Source organism: Carassius auratus, chromosome 35, assembly GCF_003368295.1.
Source record: "Carassius auratus strain Wakin chromosome 35, ASM336829v1, whole genome shotgun sequence".
In the NCBI taxonomy this organism is placed as follows: domain Eukaryota; kingdom Metazoa; phylum Chordata; class Actinopteri; order Cypriniformes; family Cyprinidae; genus Carassius; species Carassius auratus.
In genome coordinates, this window is record NC_039277.1 from 16146839 (window position 1) to 16164086 (window position 17248).

Here is a 17248-nt window from a genome sequence, read left to right on the forward strand (position 1 = left end):
TTTAAATAAACATTATAATATATATAAAATATAAATAATGTCCAAAGATTTTTAAATTTTTTAATTTTATACATAAAAGACATATAAAACCTATTATTTTAAGATCTCAAAAGATCTAATTATGATTGATGTTTTAAAATAGCGATGATGTCATCATGTGATGGTTGACATACGTGGTTTGCCTCCTACATATTTATAATACATAAATAGCAAAAAAAGTCACACAGATAAAAAAAAAACATTATAGTTACATAAATACAAATAATGTCAGAAGGTTTTTAGTATTTACAATTTTACACACAGAAATATAAAACTTCAGTAAAAACTCACCACAGTGAGATGAGGTAAAATTGGGAAAGTCGTGGCCTAATGGTTAGAGAGTCGGACTTGCAATCAAAGGGCTGTGAGTTCGAGTCTTGGGTTGGCAGGAATTGTGGGTGCATGTACAGCGCTCTCTCCACCTTCAATACCACGACTGAGGTGTCCTTGAACAAGGCACTGAACCCCCAACTGCACGAGTCAGTCTATTGTTCGTTATGTGGCTCGGTGTTCATCACAGCAGTTCAGTCAGTGTACTGTTTGAGTCAATGAATAACTCCGGGATATTGGTTTGTTTGAACTCAGAGGGAGTGTCAGCCACATTAAATAAGTTAACACCTTAAGTCATTTGTGGATTAATGCGTATTAGAGACGCGAACCGTTTAAAGCTATTCAGTTCGATTTGGTGAACTGAATGATTCGTTCGCAAACCGGAAATCCAGCTGCTTTGATTTGAACTCTCTCTCACACAGACACGGAAGAGAAGACAATGCCGAATAAAGTCTTCGTTTTTGCTATTTTTGAACCAAAATGTATTTTCGATGCTTCAGCAAATTCTAACTGACCCTCTGATGTCACATGGACTACTCTGATGATGATTTTATTACCTTTCTGGACATGGACAGTATACCGTACACACAGCTTCAATGGAGGGACTGAGAGCTCTCGGACTAAATCTAAAATATCTTAAAATGTATTCCGAAGATAAAAGGAGGCCTTACATGTTTGGAACAGCATAAGGGTGAGTTATTAATGACATAATTTTCATTTTTGGGCGAACTAACCCTTTAAGTAAACCTATAATGCTTTAAATGTTACTACAAAAAATGATCAATTGTAAAGGCAAGGGGAAACAAAGTGAACAGTGAACAAAATGGTGTGGAAAAATTTTTGGGCGAACTAACCCTTTAACGTATTCATGAAATAAATGGTCCATGTGATGCACTTTGGGTCCTATGTTGTAAACCATATTATTTGTGCTTTGTTTCTCATGGTTGGCCTTCAGTATATGAGTGATATTTGGTAAGTTTAGCTCATCATACTGTACAATATTATTCAGCCAGCACACAGTGTCTTCCCAGGTTCTCGTAATGCTAGAAATGAAACGGGTCCATCAGAAGTTCATCTACTTTATTAACATAGAAAGTGTTAGCAGAAAGTTTTTCTTCAGAATCACTGCCCTCGCCATGATCCGCACCTTGTGCCATTGTCACCCTGGATAGAGGCATTCTTTCTCTCACCCTTATTTTATACGCCCACAGTTTTCATTTTGCATTCATTTCATTGCCTGGAGTCATGCATTTTTCATCACTGGTTTCCTGATGAATAAAAGATGAAAAAGGGAGGGACGTAGAGAGCTGGAGTAACTGTATGTTTGTGTATTGTAACTATGTGAGTCCACAAAAGGGAGTGATAAAAATATGTCACCACGCTGTATCACTCTCTGATAGTGATAAAGCACATCAGAGTATGTCCTGTACAATAGTGACTCTGATTGCACTATAACTAAGATTAATTTGAGAAGTTGTTGATAAAATTAGTTCAAGAGGGAAGTAACTGCATTGGTAGGGTACTCTTTCCAGACAGAATGGTGAAAAACTCATTTGACTTTGGTTTCATTGGATAAAAACTAACTTGGGAATGAGTGTTACATTAGTGTACAATACAATGCCCCCATGTAGATAAAAATAGTGATATGTTTTATATTGTTAATGTTGTTCTAGAGAGTGAAAACTTCATTCCTATTTCTGGTTTGAAAAAGTATTAAAATAACACAAAAATAACTTAAATGACTTTCCTTAAAAATGCGTTAGCCTGTATAGATTTTTGACCAACTCTTTACTTTAGTAATGTATCAATTTTAAACAATACATTTACAAATCTAAATAAATGTAAAAAGTTCCTCAACATTGTAATCACAGACAGTTCAGGGGAAAAAAGAGCTTCCAAGAAAGCTTCAACCATATATTTTAACCAAAATTACTCATTTTGTACCAGTTCATCATCCACTGAAGTCATTTGTAAACATTGCGTTTCTCAGACTCTGCCAGAAAAAGCCTTCTGCCGCTGGGTTTCTGGGACACTCCAGCACACTGTGTCAAACAGACAGCGCCGCAAGTTTAGGATTCTCGACTGTCGAAGAACCGATTCTAGCATGACCAACACCATCACATGCACACCCTCTTTCAGCAGCCTTTGTCGTGCCAGGAAAGCTGCCATATTGAAGATCCCACTGTGACCACTGTCATCTTTCTACTTTGGTTTACAGTCTGGTTCAGGTTATCCATGATCGGTATACTAGGAGTCCACTCTCTTTCGGCCAGGCTGAGTGGACGAACTTGTCTTCCTCCAGATTCCAGCTCAAAATACAAGTGGTTCAGTACCCATTCTGACACCGTAAGAGTCCTTTGTATCATACCTTACATAGGTTTATAAATGTACAACATGTCCCAGTAGAACACATGTATCATGACGGTTGTAGAAATCATGACAGTGAAGATGGATGAAGTGAGAACATAAAGGATTTGAGCAATTCTGTTGTTGATGCAGGCATTTTTAAAGTCCAGACTGTTCATTGGATGACCCCTTTTGGATTCCAATGAAGTCAAAGAGAATGAAGTCCAGAAGGCCACAGGTACGGTGGATAGGGTTTCTCTGCAGGTTTAGCATGCTCAGGTAGTGATCGCTACCGGTCTGAAAGGATGCGTCGCTGATGTGCTGCGAGCGGTTGAAAGCAAGATTGAGGATCATCGGTTTTTTACATCATCGAGAAAGCTGTGATGCAAGTTGAAGATAAGATTATTGCTCAAGTCTAAGACCTTCAACGAACCTGTATATTTTGATAGTTTTCATCAGTTTGTTCTTACTTAGATCCAGAGCCTCTAACTGGAGTAAATATATGAGCTGTTCCCACTCAAAATCTGCAAGCGTGTTCCTGCTCACGCTAAGATATTTTATTGTCTTTGGAAAAAAGCTGAATATATTATCTGGTATTTCATGAAGCTTGTTAAGTGATATATCAAGGTGAGTTAGATTCAATAGAGACTTAAAAAGACCTTTGAATCCACCGTCCTTCTTTTACATTAAATCCAGTCGATTTGCCTGAAACTGCAGTTCCTTCAGTGAGTCACTCTTCAGATTCTTGTTGGTTAGCGAATTAATCTCATTCCAACTGAGATTGGGCACTTTGAGGAACTGGAGGTTTTTTAAATAGTTTTGAAAGAAGTATCAAGTCAAGCTTAATTCACATATTGCTTCATACAATACAGATTGTGTCAAAGCAGCACAATGTTAAACAGGAGAAACGTGTGCTGATAATGCAAGAAGACAGTAGAAACCAGTCAAATGTTATCTTTATCTTTAGGTTCACCAAGGCTGCATTTATTTGATGGAGAAATACAACAAAAAACAGTATTTTGATATTTTAAATGTATTTATTTCTGTGATGCAATGCAATGCAATTTAAAGTTTTCAGTGTCACAGGAACCTTCAGAAATCATTCTAGTATGCTGATTTGCAGCTCAAAAACATTTATAATTATTATCAATATGTAGTTTCCTGCTTAATATTGTATGGAAGATCAAAAGATCAAAAAATTCCAACTGACCCTCTGATGTCACATGGACATTATAAATGTCTTTACTGTCACTTTTGATTAATTTATTGTGCCTTATTGAAAAAAAGGCGTTTAATTAAAACAAACTGACTGATCCCAAACTTTGAACGGTTGGGTAGTTGTATTACAGATCAGAAAGTGTGCTTACCAGAGCAATCCGTAGAGAAAGGCATGGTTAAGCAATATGTGTCTGCTCATAGGGATTTTTTTTAACTCCCTGTTGTTTCACATTTCAAGCTACAGAATGCTTCCTTATTTCCCTTCAAATGAAACAAAATTGATGCATGACTTTAATCTGTTTGCCGTAACGGGATAGTTCACCTAAAAAATGGAAAATCTACTGACCTTCATCATTTACGTTATTGTTTTGGACCCCACTGACTTTCATGGTATAGGCAAAAACAATGAGACATCTTTCATATCTTCCATGGATGAAAAAAAGTCACACTCACAACATTTTTTACTTATGGCTGTTTTTTGAATAGAGAAAGGCACTTTTCTTTAGTAAGATGGTGAAGCTTCATCATTGTGTTATTTATGTTGCAGAAAATGATTACAAAGGAAACATAGGCAGTCATATTGTGCGACTGAACCAAACCAAAATATCAAAAAACATAAAGAATAGTAAACATTCAACTCAGTAGCAATACTTTCTCAACCTTCGAATCCTACTTGATCCAATACATCAGATCTACCATCTTCAACTGAAACAGTAACATTGTGAGCATTGCCGGCAGATCTAAACAATAACCTGATCTGCAAACACTCCTGTTTGCACAGCTCTCCAGCAATGGCTAAGATCCCCGCTAATCAGCTCTACAGACATCAGGAGTACACAAGGCCAGACTGGCACTCATCGCGTGTAGAGCCGAGAGTGCATTAGTATGCCGTGGAGAAACACTGCGAGTGTGAGTGGACACTTCAGCAATTAGATGCATAGCACTGTGTGTGAACCCGCAGAGGTGCCAGTGCTCATATTCTGCTCAGCACCTGGGGGCAGCTTTCATGCATTGCTTTCCAACCACTGCTACGTGTTCCACATACAGATCGGCCCATTATTAATTTTAAATGTGTTGTATCCATTCCACAGTCTTTGGTATTTCTGATCAGTAGGGATGAGGCATGGAGATGAACAAGGGACGGTTCATTATCTAGGCGTGTTTTACTCTGTAATTTGTTGTTTGACTTGTTTCAGCATCGTGCATTTTGTCAGTGCTGGTGTTTAGCTGTTATTTTTATGTGTGGTGGAGATGAAAGTGTTTGGACCTTGTTTTCTAGAAACTCTTTCTGATTGCACAAGACTGTGTAAGAGAAGCACTCATGCCTGGCCGGAGACACACACAAACCTCATGAGATATGCTGCTGCTACTACTTCCTTCGACATGTGAGCAAATCCTTACACTTAAGGAGGCAGAGTAAATACAATCTTGACAGTGATTTCCTGGTCGCATACTGCACTTTTCACCTTTTCCAGCCTTCGTGATCCTGCGGGGTGTCTGAGCCTGAGGGGGTGTTGAATTCTGCCCGGGGCGTAATGTGACGAGCTTCAAGCTCTTGAGGAATAATGGTCTGCAATACAACAGTACTGGTGCTTTGATTAGAACTTTGTTTTTGTGTTGTGTGTGACTGACTTGGTTTCCAGATAGCATGATGAATAAAAGTGATGACCGGTGCTGACTATTATCATTTATGGTATGGATGGAAGAATCTCCAAAAATGTCTGGGTCATATTTCGACCTAAAATCAAAAGGGAAAAGTAAATTATCTTTTAAATTTTTTTTATTTTTTAAAAGAAAATAAAGCACATTTTAGTACCATTAATAAAAAATTTAATAACATTTACTTACATTTCTCCTCAGTCAATTTCATTACTGCAATGCAAATATATTAATCATAAAAAAATTCTAAATACATTTATTTTATTGTAAAGTGTTTATACATGATAGTGATAGCTTGCCATCAGTATAGGAGCACTGTGGAGAATTACATAGGCCTTTAATGAAGTGAGAAGGGTAACCCAAGACTGGTTTAAATTCTCATTAATCTTTTTTAAAAGCCCAGGCCATGTGAGAGACTGCCCTTTTGCTACTTTAAAAAGATGCCCTTCATAGCTCAATTAGTCCGTCCCGATTCCCAAAGAAGCATTTAATAAGGAAGAGATTAAAGAAACTAATTATAAACCTTTCATTTGTTACTGGGAGATGGACCGTCCAGTTGCCCATATGAACTTATTAATGGAGACACAAAACTCCACCTGCATGATGACTCTTTCATCATCTGTTACTGTCCCACCCCCGTCCCGAGAAATCTGGATTAGTTGCTTGGATGATCTTGGACAAATGATTAACAATCTGCATTTTAAAATACTGGATTATACAATGTCATATGCACTTAAAACCCCATGGTACCATGTTTAACTGCATGTATTAATTTGTTTTTAATTAATGCTTTGTTTCGTTCTGTAAGGTGCGGTTAAAGTCATCATGGAATCCAAATTGACCCTATTTATTCTTGTCTTAATGTGAATGATTCATTGGTGGACATTGAGCCAAAAAAAAAAAAAAAAAAAAAAAAAATACCTTAAAGAGATCCAATCAATTCCTGATGGACAAAATCAAATCCTGCCTTTCACATACAGTACAGAAGTAACATAGATTGGCTTCATCATAAAATACAAAATAAACCACAAACATTCAGAAAAAGGTGTATTATTTCATAGTTTTTGAAAATAAATATCCGAAAGTTCACAAAGAGAGATTTTCATTAGTTGGTTTCAACCCTGTATGAAGATGCCTTTTTTTTTTTCTTTACATGTTCACAAATAATTCTTTCTAATAATAATAATTGATCTGCTTGAGTATATATGCTTAACAGTTACTTGCTCATAGATAATTGACAAATCATTAACAAGCAAAACAATGTACAAATATTACAATAAAATACAATTTCATCATAGCATATGAACAGTGATCAGCATATGACATCTGTCATGGATAAAGAACAACATTTATACTTAGAACAACATGTATATTTACAGTTACTTTTCATATGCATGTGTACATTCTTTCCATTTAAATGCACAGCGTGCAGTTTCTCCCTGTGCTTGTGGATTGAAAGTTATCCAAGGACAATTATATTATAGAGCAACCACAAGGTGTAAAGTTCACTGTAAAGTCTTTGGTGTTTTCAAAAAAGACTGTTGCATTTATAACACTTAACTGTGCAGACATTTGCAAAATAACATTTTCAGGCTGATACTTTTGAACCAGAAGCCACATTATATAGACTCAACATTTAAAAAGTCTAATTTGCTGTAGCTGCGACCAAGTGGTAGGCACATGTTTTTTGAGCTATGGTGCTCTTATGGGCGACACAAGTTTGAATCCGGCTTGCAGCATTTTTCTCTTTAAATAAAAAGGTTCATAGTATATATATATGTTTATATAATACAAAATATATTACATGAACAAGTAGGTTTTGAGCTATTATAGTTGTGCAAATTTGCATAAATAATAATAGAAATATATCTCCTTTTAAAGATTTGCAACCCTCACAGTGTATTGTACGTGAACAGTGCTTTGGAGGCTGTTGATTTAGAAATGTACTGTAAAGTCCCAGTTCAGCATCTATCCGGGGTTGTTCTTCCTTTTCTTGCTTGGACTCAGAGAAGTCTCCGGTTTGAGCTCTTTGTATTGAATCTGATGAGCACATTTTGCACAAACATGTTGTAAATCATGCAAAGGAATGAAAATACATCACTAATCATCATCAATAACTTACCAGCTGGATATCTGATGGAACTCTAGACAGGAAGTCCAGCAGCTCGTTGTTCTCAATGTTGTAGGGGTTCCGAAGTTTTTTGGTGAATTTATTGATACCTGTGCGGGACATGCATGTTCACATCCTACTAATATCCAAAATATTATACCCTTTAAATCATTAGTATGCAAGATCTAATGATGCATCTCTATTTAAAGAACATTCTGCAAATATTCATTACAACAAACCATTGGGAAAGTGTTGAATACACAAAAGCAATAGGAATTCTCACCCCAGACCAGCACAATGTATCGTAGTGGAATAAAGTATATTAGTGTGGCACCGGCACATAGAACCGTTATGGCTAACCAGCTCAGAAAAGGCACAGACCAGTTAAACGTGCTGAAAGAGAAGAACCATGCATTCATTACACAAAATTAATGCTACAAAAAAAATGAAACATCAAAGGTATGAGTAACATCCAAGCTTCTCACTTCTTCACTCTTTCCCCAAAGCAGGCCACTTCATCCAGAGCATTTTGAACTGTTAAGATCACATCTTGAACTGCGTAGAATTTGTCCAAGAAGCCCTTTCTCTCAGAGTCCTGTTGTTTGAATGCACATAACAAGTTACTCAAAAGAATTAGGAAAACTTCTAATAAGGTAACATGATTTTTTAGTTGTGTTATGAGAAATGAAAGACATGGGGGTGGGGAAGCTTTTGTTTGCTGTCTGGTGTCTCTTCTTTTTAGACTAAAAGGTTACTTGGTGTAGCTTAACACAAAAGCAGCAAGTCTCCAATCCCAAACCGCAGCTTCATTAATATGGAACGAGGGCCTCTGAATGGAATAATGTTAAACATTAGATTTAAATTCATCTCAATCAAATGTCAAAAGTTGCATTTAAAATATTGGAAATCAAATTTGAATTGTGAGCTTTCCATATCCTTTAACTATTCATAGTGTTTTTGAATTTTCTTATGGGATATTAGACCATAAATATTGAAATCTTGTTCACATGGTGCGTAAATAGATTTTCAACAGCAAGTAGCAATATTCATAAGAATAAGTTACTACGATAAAGACATCTGCTAATGTTTCTGAATAAAAATACAGTTTCTTATAAGTTCATAAAGAAAATATGAATTTTATTTACACCATTTTACGGCGTGTTTAATGCTTGCTCTAATAGATTGACATTAATCATTTTTTCAATTAAATATAAGTGATTTAAACCATGCTATCTTGTGTTTTTCCCTGCTTGATGGCGTCGGGTTCTGCACCCCAGTCCTCACCTGTGTCTCTGGTCACATAAATCAGTGGGACTGGCTGCAAGTTGTGTTATTCTTTCTCCGACAACTTACAGAGTCAGGGTTCAACAAATCAATTGTCCCCATAAATTAGCAGGAACAAATTCTGAAAGCTTGGAGAGTGATACCAACCCTCGCTGTATTTTCATGGTAAGCTAAGTGCAAACATATGTCCAGGCTTAGCCCGGGCCTATGACAGGGATCCTTATGAATGGAAAACAGGTGTCTGGGTCATTTGTGCCAAAATAGCCAAATTAGCTCCCACGGTCAAAGTTCAGGCCGTTAATGGCTGCCTTGTGGCACACAAAGGGTTATGGGAATGCGAAGAATGGCTGGAGTTAAACATCTGCAATATGTTTATATATTTTGCAATGCAAGCCTCAGGTGCAATTGAACTAAAGCACTGACACATATATTAAACTGTGTGTCTGTATGCCAGTCTTTCAGCTGTCCTCATGAGCTTCAGATAACACACAAGAACACAAACAATGTGCTATTCTATACAGAAACATGACCCAGTGATAAGAGGAGTCTAAATGAGTTGACAAAGAAATAATGACGCTACTTTTCCACATTGACATGTATGGTTACCTTGTCATCTTTGTCATATTCTTCATCCACATCTTCGAGAAGGTCCTCCATCGCTTCCTATCAAGCAACAAGAAAAATCACAAATGCAAACCTTTTAATAACTCAGTTTTTTCTGTTAGAGTGAAAGCAGCATTGAGGTCAATGGAGAGCAAATAGAAACTTTGCTCTCCTGCTTCTCCAAAGAAATATACCCTAGAAATCTCATGCTTGAGCTTCACCAAGATACCAAAATCTGCAAAAGTCAATATGAACTTGAATCACAATAAGTATGAGATCTTCATATTAACGTCACCATTTCTCATTAAGTTCTATGCGCATTCATTTTGTAATAGGAATATTCTGACAGATGCATTTTCATGACCTTCCCAAGCCACCCCTGATTACTTGATAATAAAAAATAAAATGATAACAATTGCTATTTAAATCATTTCTGAATCTGAATTTTATCAGATAAAAACTTTCCATGACTTTTTACCATTTTATTAATTTTCCTGACTTTTCCAGGCCTGTAAATCACAATTTGATAACAATGAGAAGAACCCTGTTTTATACACTCAACATCAAGAATCATCTCATTTGTATTTTTCTCATCAGTTTTTAAAGAAACATCTGAGATGAAGTTGATATCTAAATAAAACTCGACTGAGAATTCCAGTGTGTCTCTTGATCAATAAAAAAATTATCCTCAGAGCAAGAACCTTTTTGCTCAGGGGAGTTTAGAATGTCATTTAAAGACTCACGTTACATCACATACAGACTGATGACTATCTAATGCCAACTGTTCCAACATTTATTAACCATTAGGCCACATATGAAAAACATATGCATACGGCTCACATTTGGGACAGACTGTATAGTGTTGTCTATCTCCTGAATGTGAAAATGATTCTCTCTCAGTGTGTGTCATGTGTCCGTCAACTGAAATCGAGCTTACAAAAAAAATAATTCATGCTGGTCAATATGATAATTTTATATTTTAATTTGCAAAGTAGCAGAAAATTATTATTTTATTGTTTTGAAATGTATCTGATGCATATCGCCACTGACTCCTGATACTCCTGAATAAAAATGTAATTCACATTTTGATGGCTTAATTGGGAACTCCCTCTTCAGAAACACCGCTCACTGAAAGTCATCAGCACTCATTTAACACCATTTTAACAATTAAAAAAGGAATCAATTTGCAGGGAGCTCTGTGTACACACTTAGTTTGATTGGCAACATTTCACGATGGCATGAAATTAGTTTGACACATTTTAATTGGAAAATGCGATAAGCAAATACACCCGGTAAGTGGGATGGCACGTTTAAGAACTCATATAACTGTACTACTTTTAATTACCTGAAGTAATTGGAATAAAAACATTCAATTCCAGCTGTGCACAATATAACATAACTGTTTTATAAACCAGGAATTGTTGATGGTTAGTTCAAATAATGAAAGATATATGGGTAGGGTGAGACGGTCATATTTCCTGTGACGGCCTGCGACAGCCATGTGTTTGAAATGAGCTTGAGATAAACGTCACACATTTAGCCCTCATTAGACTCAACATGCAGAAACAGACTCACCACGCTCCCCTCGTGCGACTCCTTCCCCGAGGCCAGCCGGAAGTAATTCCAGCTCAGTAACAGCAGCAGGGACAATGGAACCATGTAGAGCTCAAAATTCCAAACCACCACCACAAAGATCTGAGCAATCACAACCAAAACATTCTTTATTAAAAGTGTCATTTTATTGATTAATAGATGTCTTGCAATCCATTTTCATTACAATAATTCCTTTATAATAAGTTACTACAATAACTGCTAATGGTTATAAATAAATATACTCCAGTTAATATTGAATATTTGATAATAACATTTAATATTAATCATCACATAAAATAATATAATATAGTTCTATAGTTGTATACTAATAGTTCATTATAATTACTGTGTATGATTTCAAAGTATGTGACAGCTGGTGATATAATTCACAAAATTAGGCATCCATCCATCAATCCATCCATCACTTAAAATCTGTGGATTTTGTTAATAAAGTATCATTTAAATAGTATCAATAAATAGTATCATTTTATTCGGTAACGATTCATTAATATATATATATATATATATATATATATATATATATATATATACTTTCTATTCATCATAGGAATAAATTACTTTTTGCCATCACAGGAAATAAATTACATTTTAAAATATATAAAAATAAAAATAAAATATATTTTAGAAAATCAGTTTATTGAAATTGTAATGTTGTCACAAAATTTCACTTTTTATGATTTTTTTAAATCAAATTAATACAGCCTTTGTGAGTATAAAAAGAGACTTTTTCAAAAGCTTAGTATATACGTATATATATATATATATATATATATATATATATATATATATATATATATATATATATATATATATATACACATTAGTGTACATTAGTGAATATATACACACTATATTTGTGTGTGTGTGTGTGTGTGTGTGTGTATGTGTGTGTGTGTGTGTGTTATACAAGTATGTATGTATTGATGTTCACAAAGGCTTTGAATGTGGTTCATCCTATCTGATATTAGAGCTGGAACGGTTTCATAGTCTTTGTTATTGTATTGTAAATGAGCTTTAAGTTTCCATTCATAGTCGTAAACCCGTGCTGAACTTCACTGTTTAAAGAGGGAGGTCAAATCTCGGTCAGTTCATTTTCATGAACAGGTACAGATGAAAAGAGCAAAGTGAATCTATTGTGAGGGCGACTCAGAGTCTACAGCGCCTCCTTCAGGTACAGGAGGGAAGTGAGTAGATGGAGTGTGTGAACCGTGTGAAGGGCTGTTGAGGTGTTCGTGGGGGGCTGGGGGCGTGGGGGGAGGTCAGGCACGAGGCCACAGAGAGAGAGCACATCTACTTGTTTTAGCTCAAGGGTTCTTCAGCGCTAAACTACGAGCACACTTGACACATCACAGCCCTTCAACACACAAGAGTCACCAAACACACTCAAATCATAATATATACATTCTCTGCATCCATATATTTATTCTCTAGACAAATCTTTTAATCTATAACACGAGAGTTTGAGTTTCTTTGAGCTGTGTGTATCAATATGGTGTTTGTTTCTGTGTGTATTTGCCACCTACCAAGAAAGCACATAAACTCCTGCGGGGGGACTCCCATTGAAAACAGCTGTTGATGTAGGAGCCCACGTTAATGAGGAAGAGGACGCAACGCTTCACTCGGTTAAAATTCTGCTGCAGCATCTGAGAATGTGAGAGAGAAATTCAACCAAAACAAGAGCTAGCCATAAACTACAGCACAGCCTCCTTAAAAATTATGAGCATTTTTGGAGAATACTGCTGAATAGCAAGAAATAGGAAATATTATATCGAAAATGTTACTGAAATATATTGATATATTTTATGTTTATATTACATAAATATATTTTATGACATATATTCAAACCAAAAGAATATAGAATATATTAGAATAGGTCTATTTTATATAATTTACTTGTATAAGAACTATATTATGTATTACCTTATATTCTCACAATTCTATATATTGTGCAATTATATGAGTTGTATTTTAACATAGTACATGTATTTTAATATAGTGAAATATTATTACAAATCCCTATCACTTTTATATATTCAATATATTTTAATTATGTATAAATGTAATTGAATTGTTTTACATTACTCCAGTCTTCAGTGTCACATGACATTTCCTTCAGAAATCATTCTAATAGGGAGATTTGCTGCTCAAGAAACAATAATAATTATTGCTGTCTAATTTTTTTTTTGGGGGGGGGGCATGCTAAATTGTTTCAGGATTCTTTGACGAATAGAGAATTCAAAAGAACAGTGTTTATTATATTTTATAACACTAAATGTCTCTGTCACTTTTGATCGATTTAACATTATCAATTTGTAACATAAACGTTATGAATCTTTACAGTCACTTTGAATCAATTTAAGTATTAATAAAAAAAATCTTACTGACCTCAAACTTGTGTGCACCAAAAGAAAAGAAAAACTTTTATACAATAAACATTCCAAATTTTGATTTTGTGACTTACTTTTTTTATAAACATAAATATTATTCTCTTCAATCAAAGGCCAAACTAGTGAAAATGAAACGACTTCTTCTTGTTCTGATTCGCATGATTAACACAAACCAGCCCAAAAGGTGCACTAATCTCATGGCATATCAAAAAAGGAGCTAAATGTAATCATCTCCATAAGTGACGGTGTGACTGACAGCTGGGGTTAGATATACGGCCGAATCTGCGGTTGAACTCTTCACTGAGACGGGCATAAAGGACTGAAGAATCGGTCTGTTCTGCTCAATGCGCAGCTTTGTGACAGCGTCTGATTCAGCCCAGCCCCTCCAATTCAGCGCTTTTGTCACGCAGGCACATTGAGAGAGAGGACAATGAGCAGGCACAGCCATAGAGCCGCAACCGGGCCCTCTGGGGTGGCCCCTCTCCTCTCATGAGGGCCGGCTTGACATTTCTATTCAACACCTAGAGCGGCAGGGCAAGGGGGAAAACGCAGCGATTCAGCGCTTGCGCCCCCTGTCCCAAACACCTCGGCCTATTGTGTGGTGGGCATGGGACCGGCGGCACTCATTGGGGTGGTTTTGATTTAATTGCAGCCGTTGGATTAAATAAACAGTTCACCTAAAAATGAATATTATGTTATTATTTACTCGCCCCTGATGTGATCTCACACCCGTGTGTGCTGTTATTTTATATATGGAACTCAAATGTATCATAAAAGCCCCATAAAAGTTGTCCGTATGACTTTTGTGATTTACATTCAGAGTCTTCTGAAGCATTGTTATTGAAGTTAACTAAAACCAAAAAAAAAAAAATAATTTTAATTAATTGAAATTAACAATACGCAGCAGCTAAGTGCAAATAGTGATAGATGCTATTATCATAACATTATGTGCTTTACTACCTACACCACTGCAGCTGTTGTATAGCAGGCGTATTTTGAAATCTTGTGTAGCCCAATCACACGATGGTGGGCGGAGTTAGTGTAAATAGACACTCCTTTAACCCGTTAACATTAATTGAAAAGGAATCTTTTTTACTTAAATTAACTAAAACTGAATTAAAAATGAATTTTAATGAATTAACCTATCTATACATAATAGAAAACTAATAAAAAAGACGAACAGACAAAATGTTTCAAACAAATGAAAAATGAAAAATGAAAATACAAAAAGATAGATAAATGACAAATGAAGAATAATAACTGAAATAAAAACAAAATATAAACATTTGTAAACGTATTTAATTTTAAATAGTTGCCAAGTAAACATTTCTCAGTGTTATTCAGTTTAATCTGATGTACTAAAATAACTATAACTAAAACTGTATAAATGAACTATCAGAAAATAATAACAATTAAAAACATAAACTAATTAATAAAATTATTATTTTATTTATTTTAGCCTTTTTGGAGTTTTTTAACCACTTTTTCATTTTATGGACACAGCTGTGTAATTATTCTTCAAAAAAAAAGAAAAAAAAAAACTTTTTGTGTTTTTTTTAGTAAAATAACAGCACGTGTTTTGTGGAACGATTAAAAGGGGAGTAAATAATGACAGAGGTGTCATTATCTATGAGCTAATCTTTTTAATGAATAGTTAAATTTTTTTATTTTACCTGTTTAGAGACTTTGGACTCCTCTTCGATGTACTTCTGTTCTGGTGGAACGAACGTCCGCAAACTGGCTTTCACCTTGAAGCGATAAGAAGCACTATGATTTGTTTTAATTAGCGCTGGAGTTCTCTATGCATCAATAATTACTGCATATTCCACAGTGTGGAAAAGCGCAAACAAAAGACACAACATCCAGCGCTCTGGGCGCAGTGCACACTTACGGCGTTGAAGATGACGTCTGCTTCGAGAAAGATGACCCCCTTTGTTGGCCTTGTCAGCTCCTTGTTTTTTAAGACGTAGGCCTTCTGTTCACTGTTGCGGATCTGTGTGAAGAAGACGTGACAGCCTGCTGTCTGGCGAAGCCCCAGCGGACCCCCCTCCTCGGCTGACCCCTGATCTCCCAGCAGCGGCATCAAACAGCCAGCCGCACATCCCCTCCCCGTCCCTCCCTCCTTCCAACACTTCCAACTCTGACAAGTACCTGCTCATTACCAGCATCCCTCTGTCACAGAGACATTACCCAGGCACCGGGAGGCCTGGCTGTGTGTGCTTTTAAAGACCCGCCGCCATCAATCTCGTTCAAACACATCTATAAAAGCGTCTTTAAAAACACACGTGGATTTAAGAGTTCGGAGAAGCTTACGTTTAATAACGGGATGGCCACTTTACCCAGGAAATCAGCACTGCGGTCTCTGTCCTCGTCGTACACGGAGATCTCCAGCACTGAGTGAATGTCTTTCACGTTACTGCAGGGCCAAAACAAACACAAAACTAAATATACACAATCATTCCTATTCTTTTTCGCTATATAATATAACAAAAACTGTATGAAGTCAACCTTAAACGGAATTTGCAAAACATTTGAATGCCATAATTTGGCGCACTTCTGTGGGAAATTATGGAGGGCGGTACATGACTTCAGGATTTGATTGGATGATGAATGGTACCTTAAATCTTGCTGCCTTTTTTAGCTCAAGGTGTGCTATAACAAATTATGCAGAATACGTTCCATTATTATTGATTATAATATATGGAATTTACAAATATACTAAAGGCATTATTGCAAACAGGAATTTTTCCTGAGTAAAATTCTGTAGGAAATTATGAAGATCCATACTGATACCTTAAATCATGCAGCTACTTTTTGTTTTTTTTTTTGCAAAAAGGTGTGCTATCGATCTGCTATCTGTCCATTTTCACAACATTGCATTGATACCTCAATTCCACCACATTCATTTTTCTTTTTTAATTAATGTGTGTTTTTATATCACTTCTTATACAGTTCTACTGATATTGGAACTAGAAGAATTAATTTATGATAATAGACAAAAGAGAAGAAAGCATGCAAGAGATATTGTGATATATTGCAGGTAAAAGTGTTCCTGTGGCTCAAGTGGTAGAGCATTGTGTTAGCAACGCAAGGTTGTGGGTTCAATTCCCAGGGAGCTCATGTTAGGTAAAAAACTTTTGTCTGAATGCATTGTAAGTTGCTTTAGATAAAAGTGTCTACTAAATGCATAAATGTAAATGGTGATAGTCTCACTAAATTACTAAAACTAAGTCATACCAAGAGGCCAAAATGTCATAAACAATTGGTGCAAGGATGGACTTGCTAGGCCAGCAGAAAACTACCTAAACATCCTACAGCAACAAATGAATATCATCCAAGAATCATGATGATGTTTACTGCTCTGTTCATATTTCTTAAAGTGCTCCATTATGGATTTTTGAAAATGACCTTTCATGTGTGTAACACAGCTCTAAGTGAATGAAAACATCCTGCAAAGTTTTAAATCTAAAAGTGCATCGTGTATAAAGTTATTGTCTTTCAAAAGAAAGAGTCATGTCTGAATCATTGAATGTTTGAATCCCAAGCTGTTTCAGTCAAAATGAAACATTAGCATCTTGCCCGGCCACTTTTTGGTCTTTTCCAGTTGGTCTGAATAAAAATGCACATGTTTTCTTTGCCACTAGGTGCTGCTTTTGGA

The 17248-nt window shown here is 35.9% G+C and overlaps 1 protein-coding gene and 1 pseudogene across 3 annotated transcripts in view; both read right to left on the reverse strand.

Annotated features, from left to right (window-relative positions):
- Positions 1-2320: 2320 nt before the first annotated feature.
- LOC113053933 (toll-like receptor 8) lies at positions 2321-3525 on the reverse strand (annotated as a pseudogene).
- A 2311-nt stretch (positions 3526-5836) lies between these two features.
- Positions 5837-17248, reverse strand: part of LOC113054624 (multiple C2 and transmembrane domain-containing protein 1-like) — a 32791-nt gene continuing 21379 nt past the window's right edge. Inside the window, exons 11-20 of one of the 3 annotated variants that reach the window (XM_026220287.1) lie at positions 15904-16006; positions 15482-15583; positions 15264-15338; positions 12727-12846; positions 11165-11284; positions 9593-9649; positions 8188-8297; positions 7986-8095; positions 7715-7812; positions 5837-7632 (exon numbers count right to left, since the gene is read on the reverse strand). In XM_026220287.1, the coding sequence (XP_026076072.1) occupies positions 7561-7632; positions 7715-7812; positions 7986-8095; positions 8188-8297; positions 9593-9649; positions 11165-11284; positions 12727-12846; positions 15264-15338; positions 15482-15583; positions 15904-16006 (967 nt within the window). In that variant the 3' untranslated portion in view covers positions 5837-7560. The remainder of the gene's footprint in view (positions 7633-7714; positions 7813-7985; positions 8096-8187; positions 8298-9592; positions 9650-11164; positions 11285-12726; positions 12847-15263; positions 15339-15481; positions 15584-15903; positions 16007-17248) is intronic. The other 2 variants (XM_026220288.1, XM_026220286.1) reach the window with 2 other exon arrangements.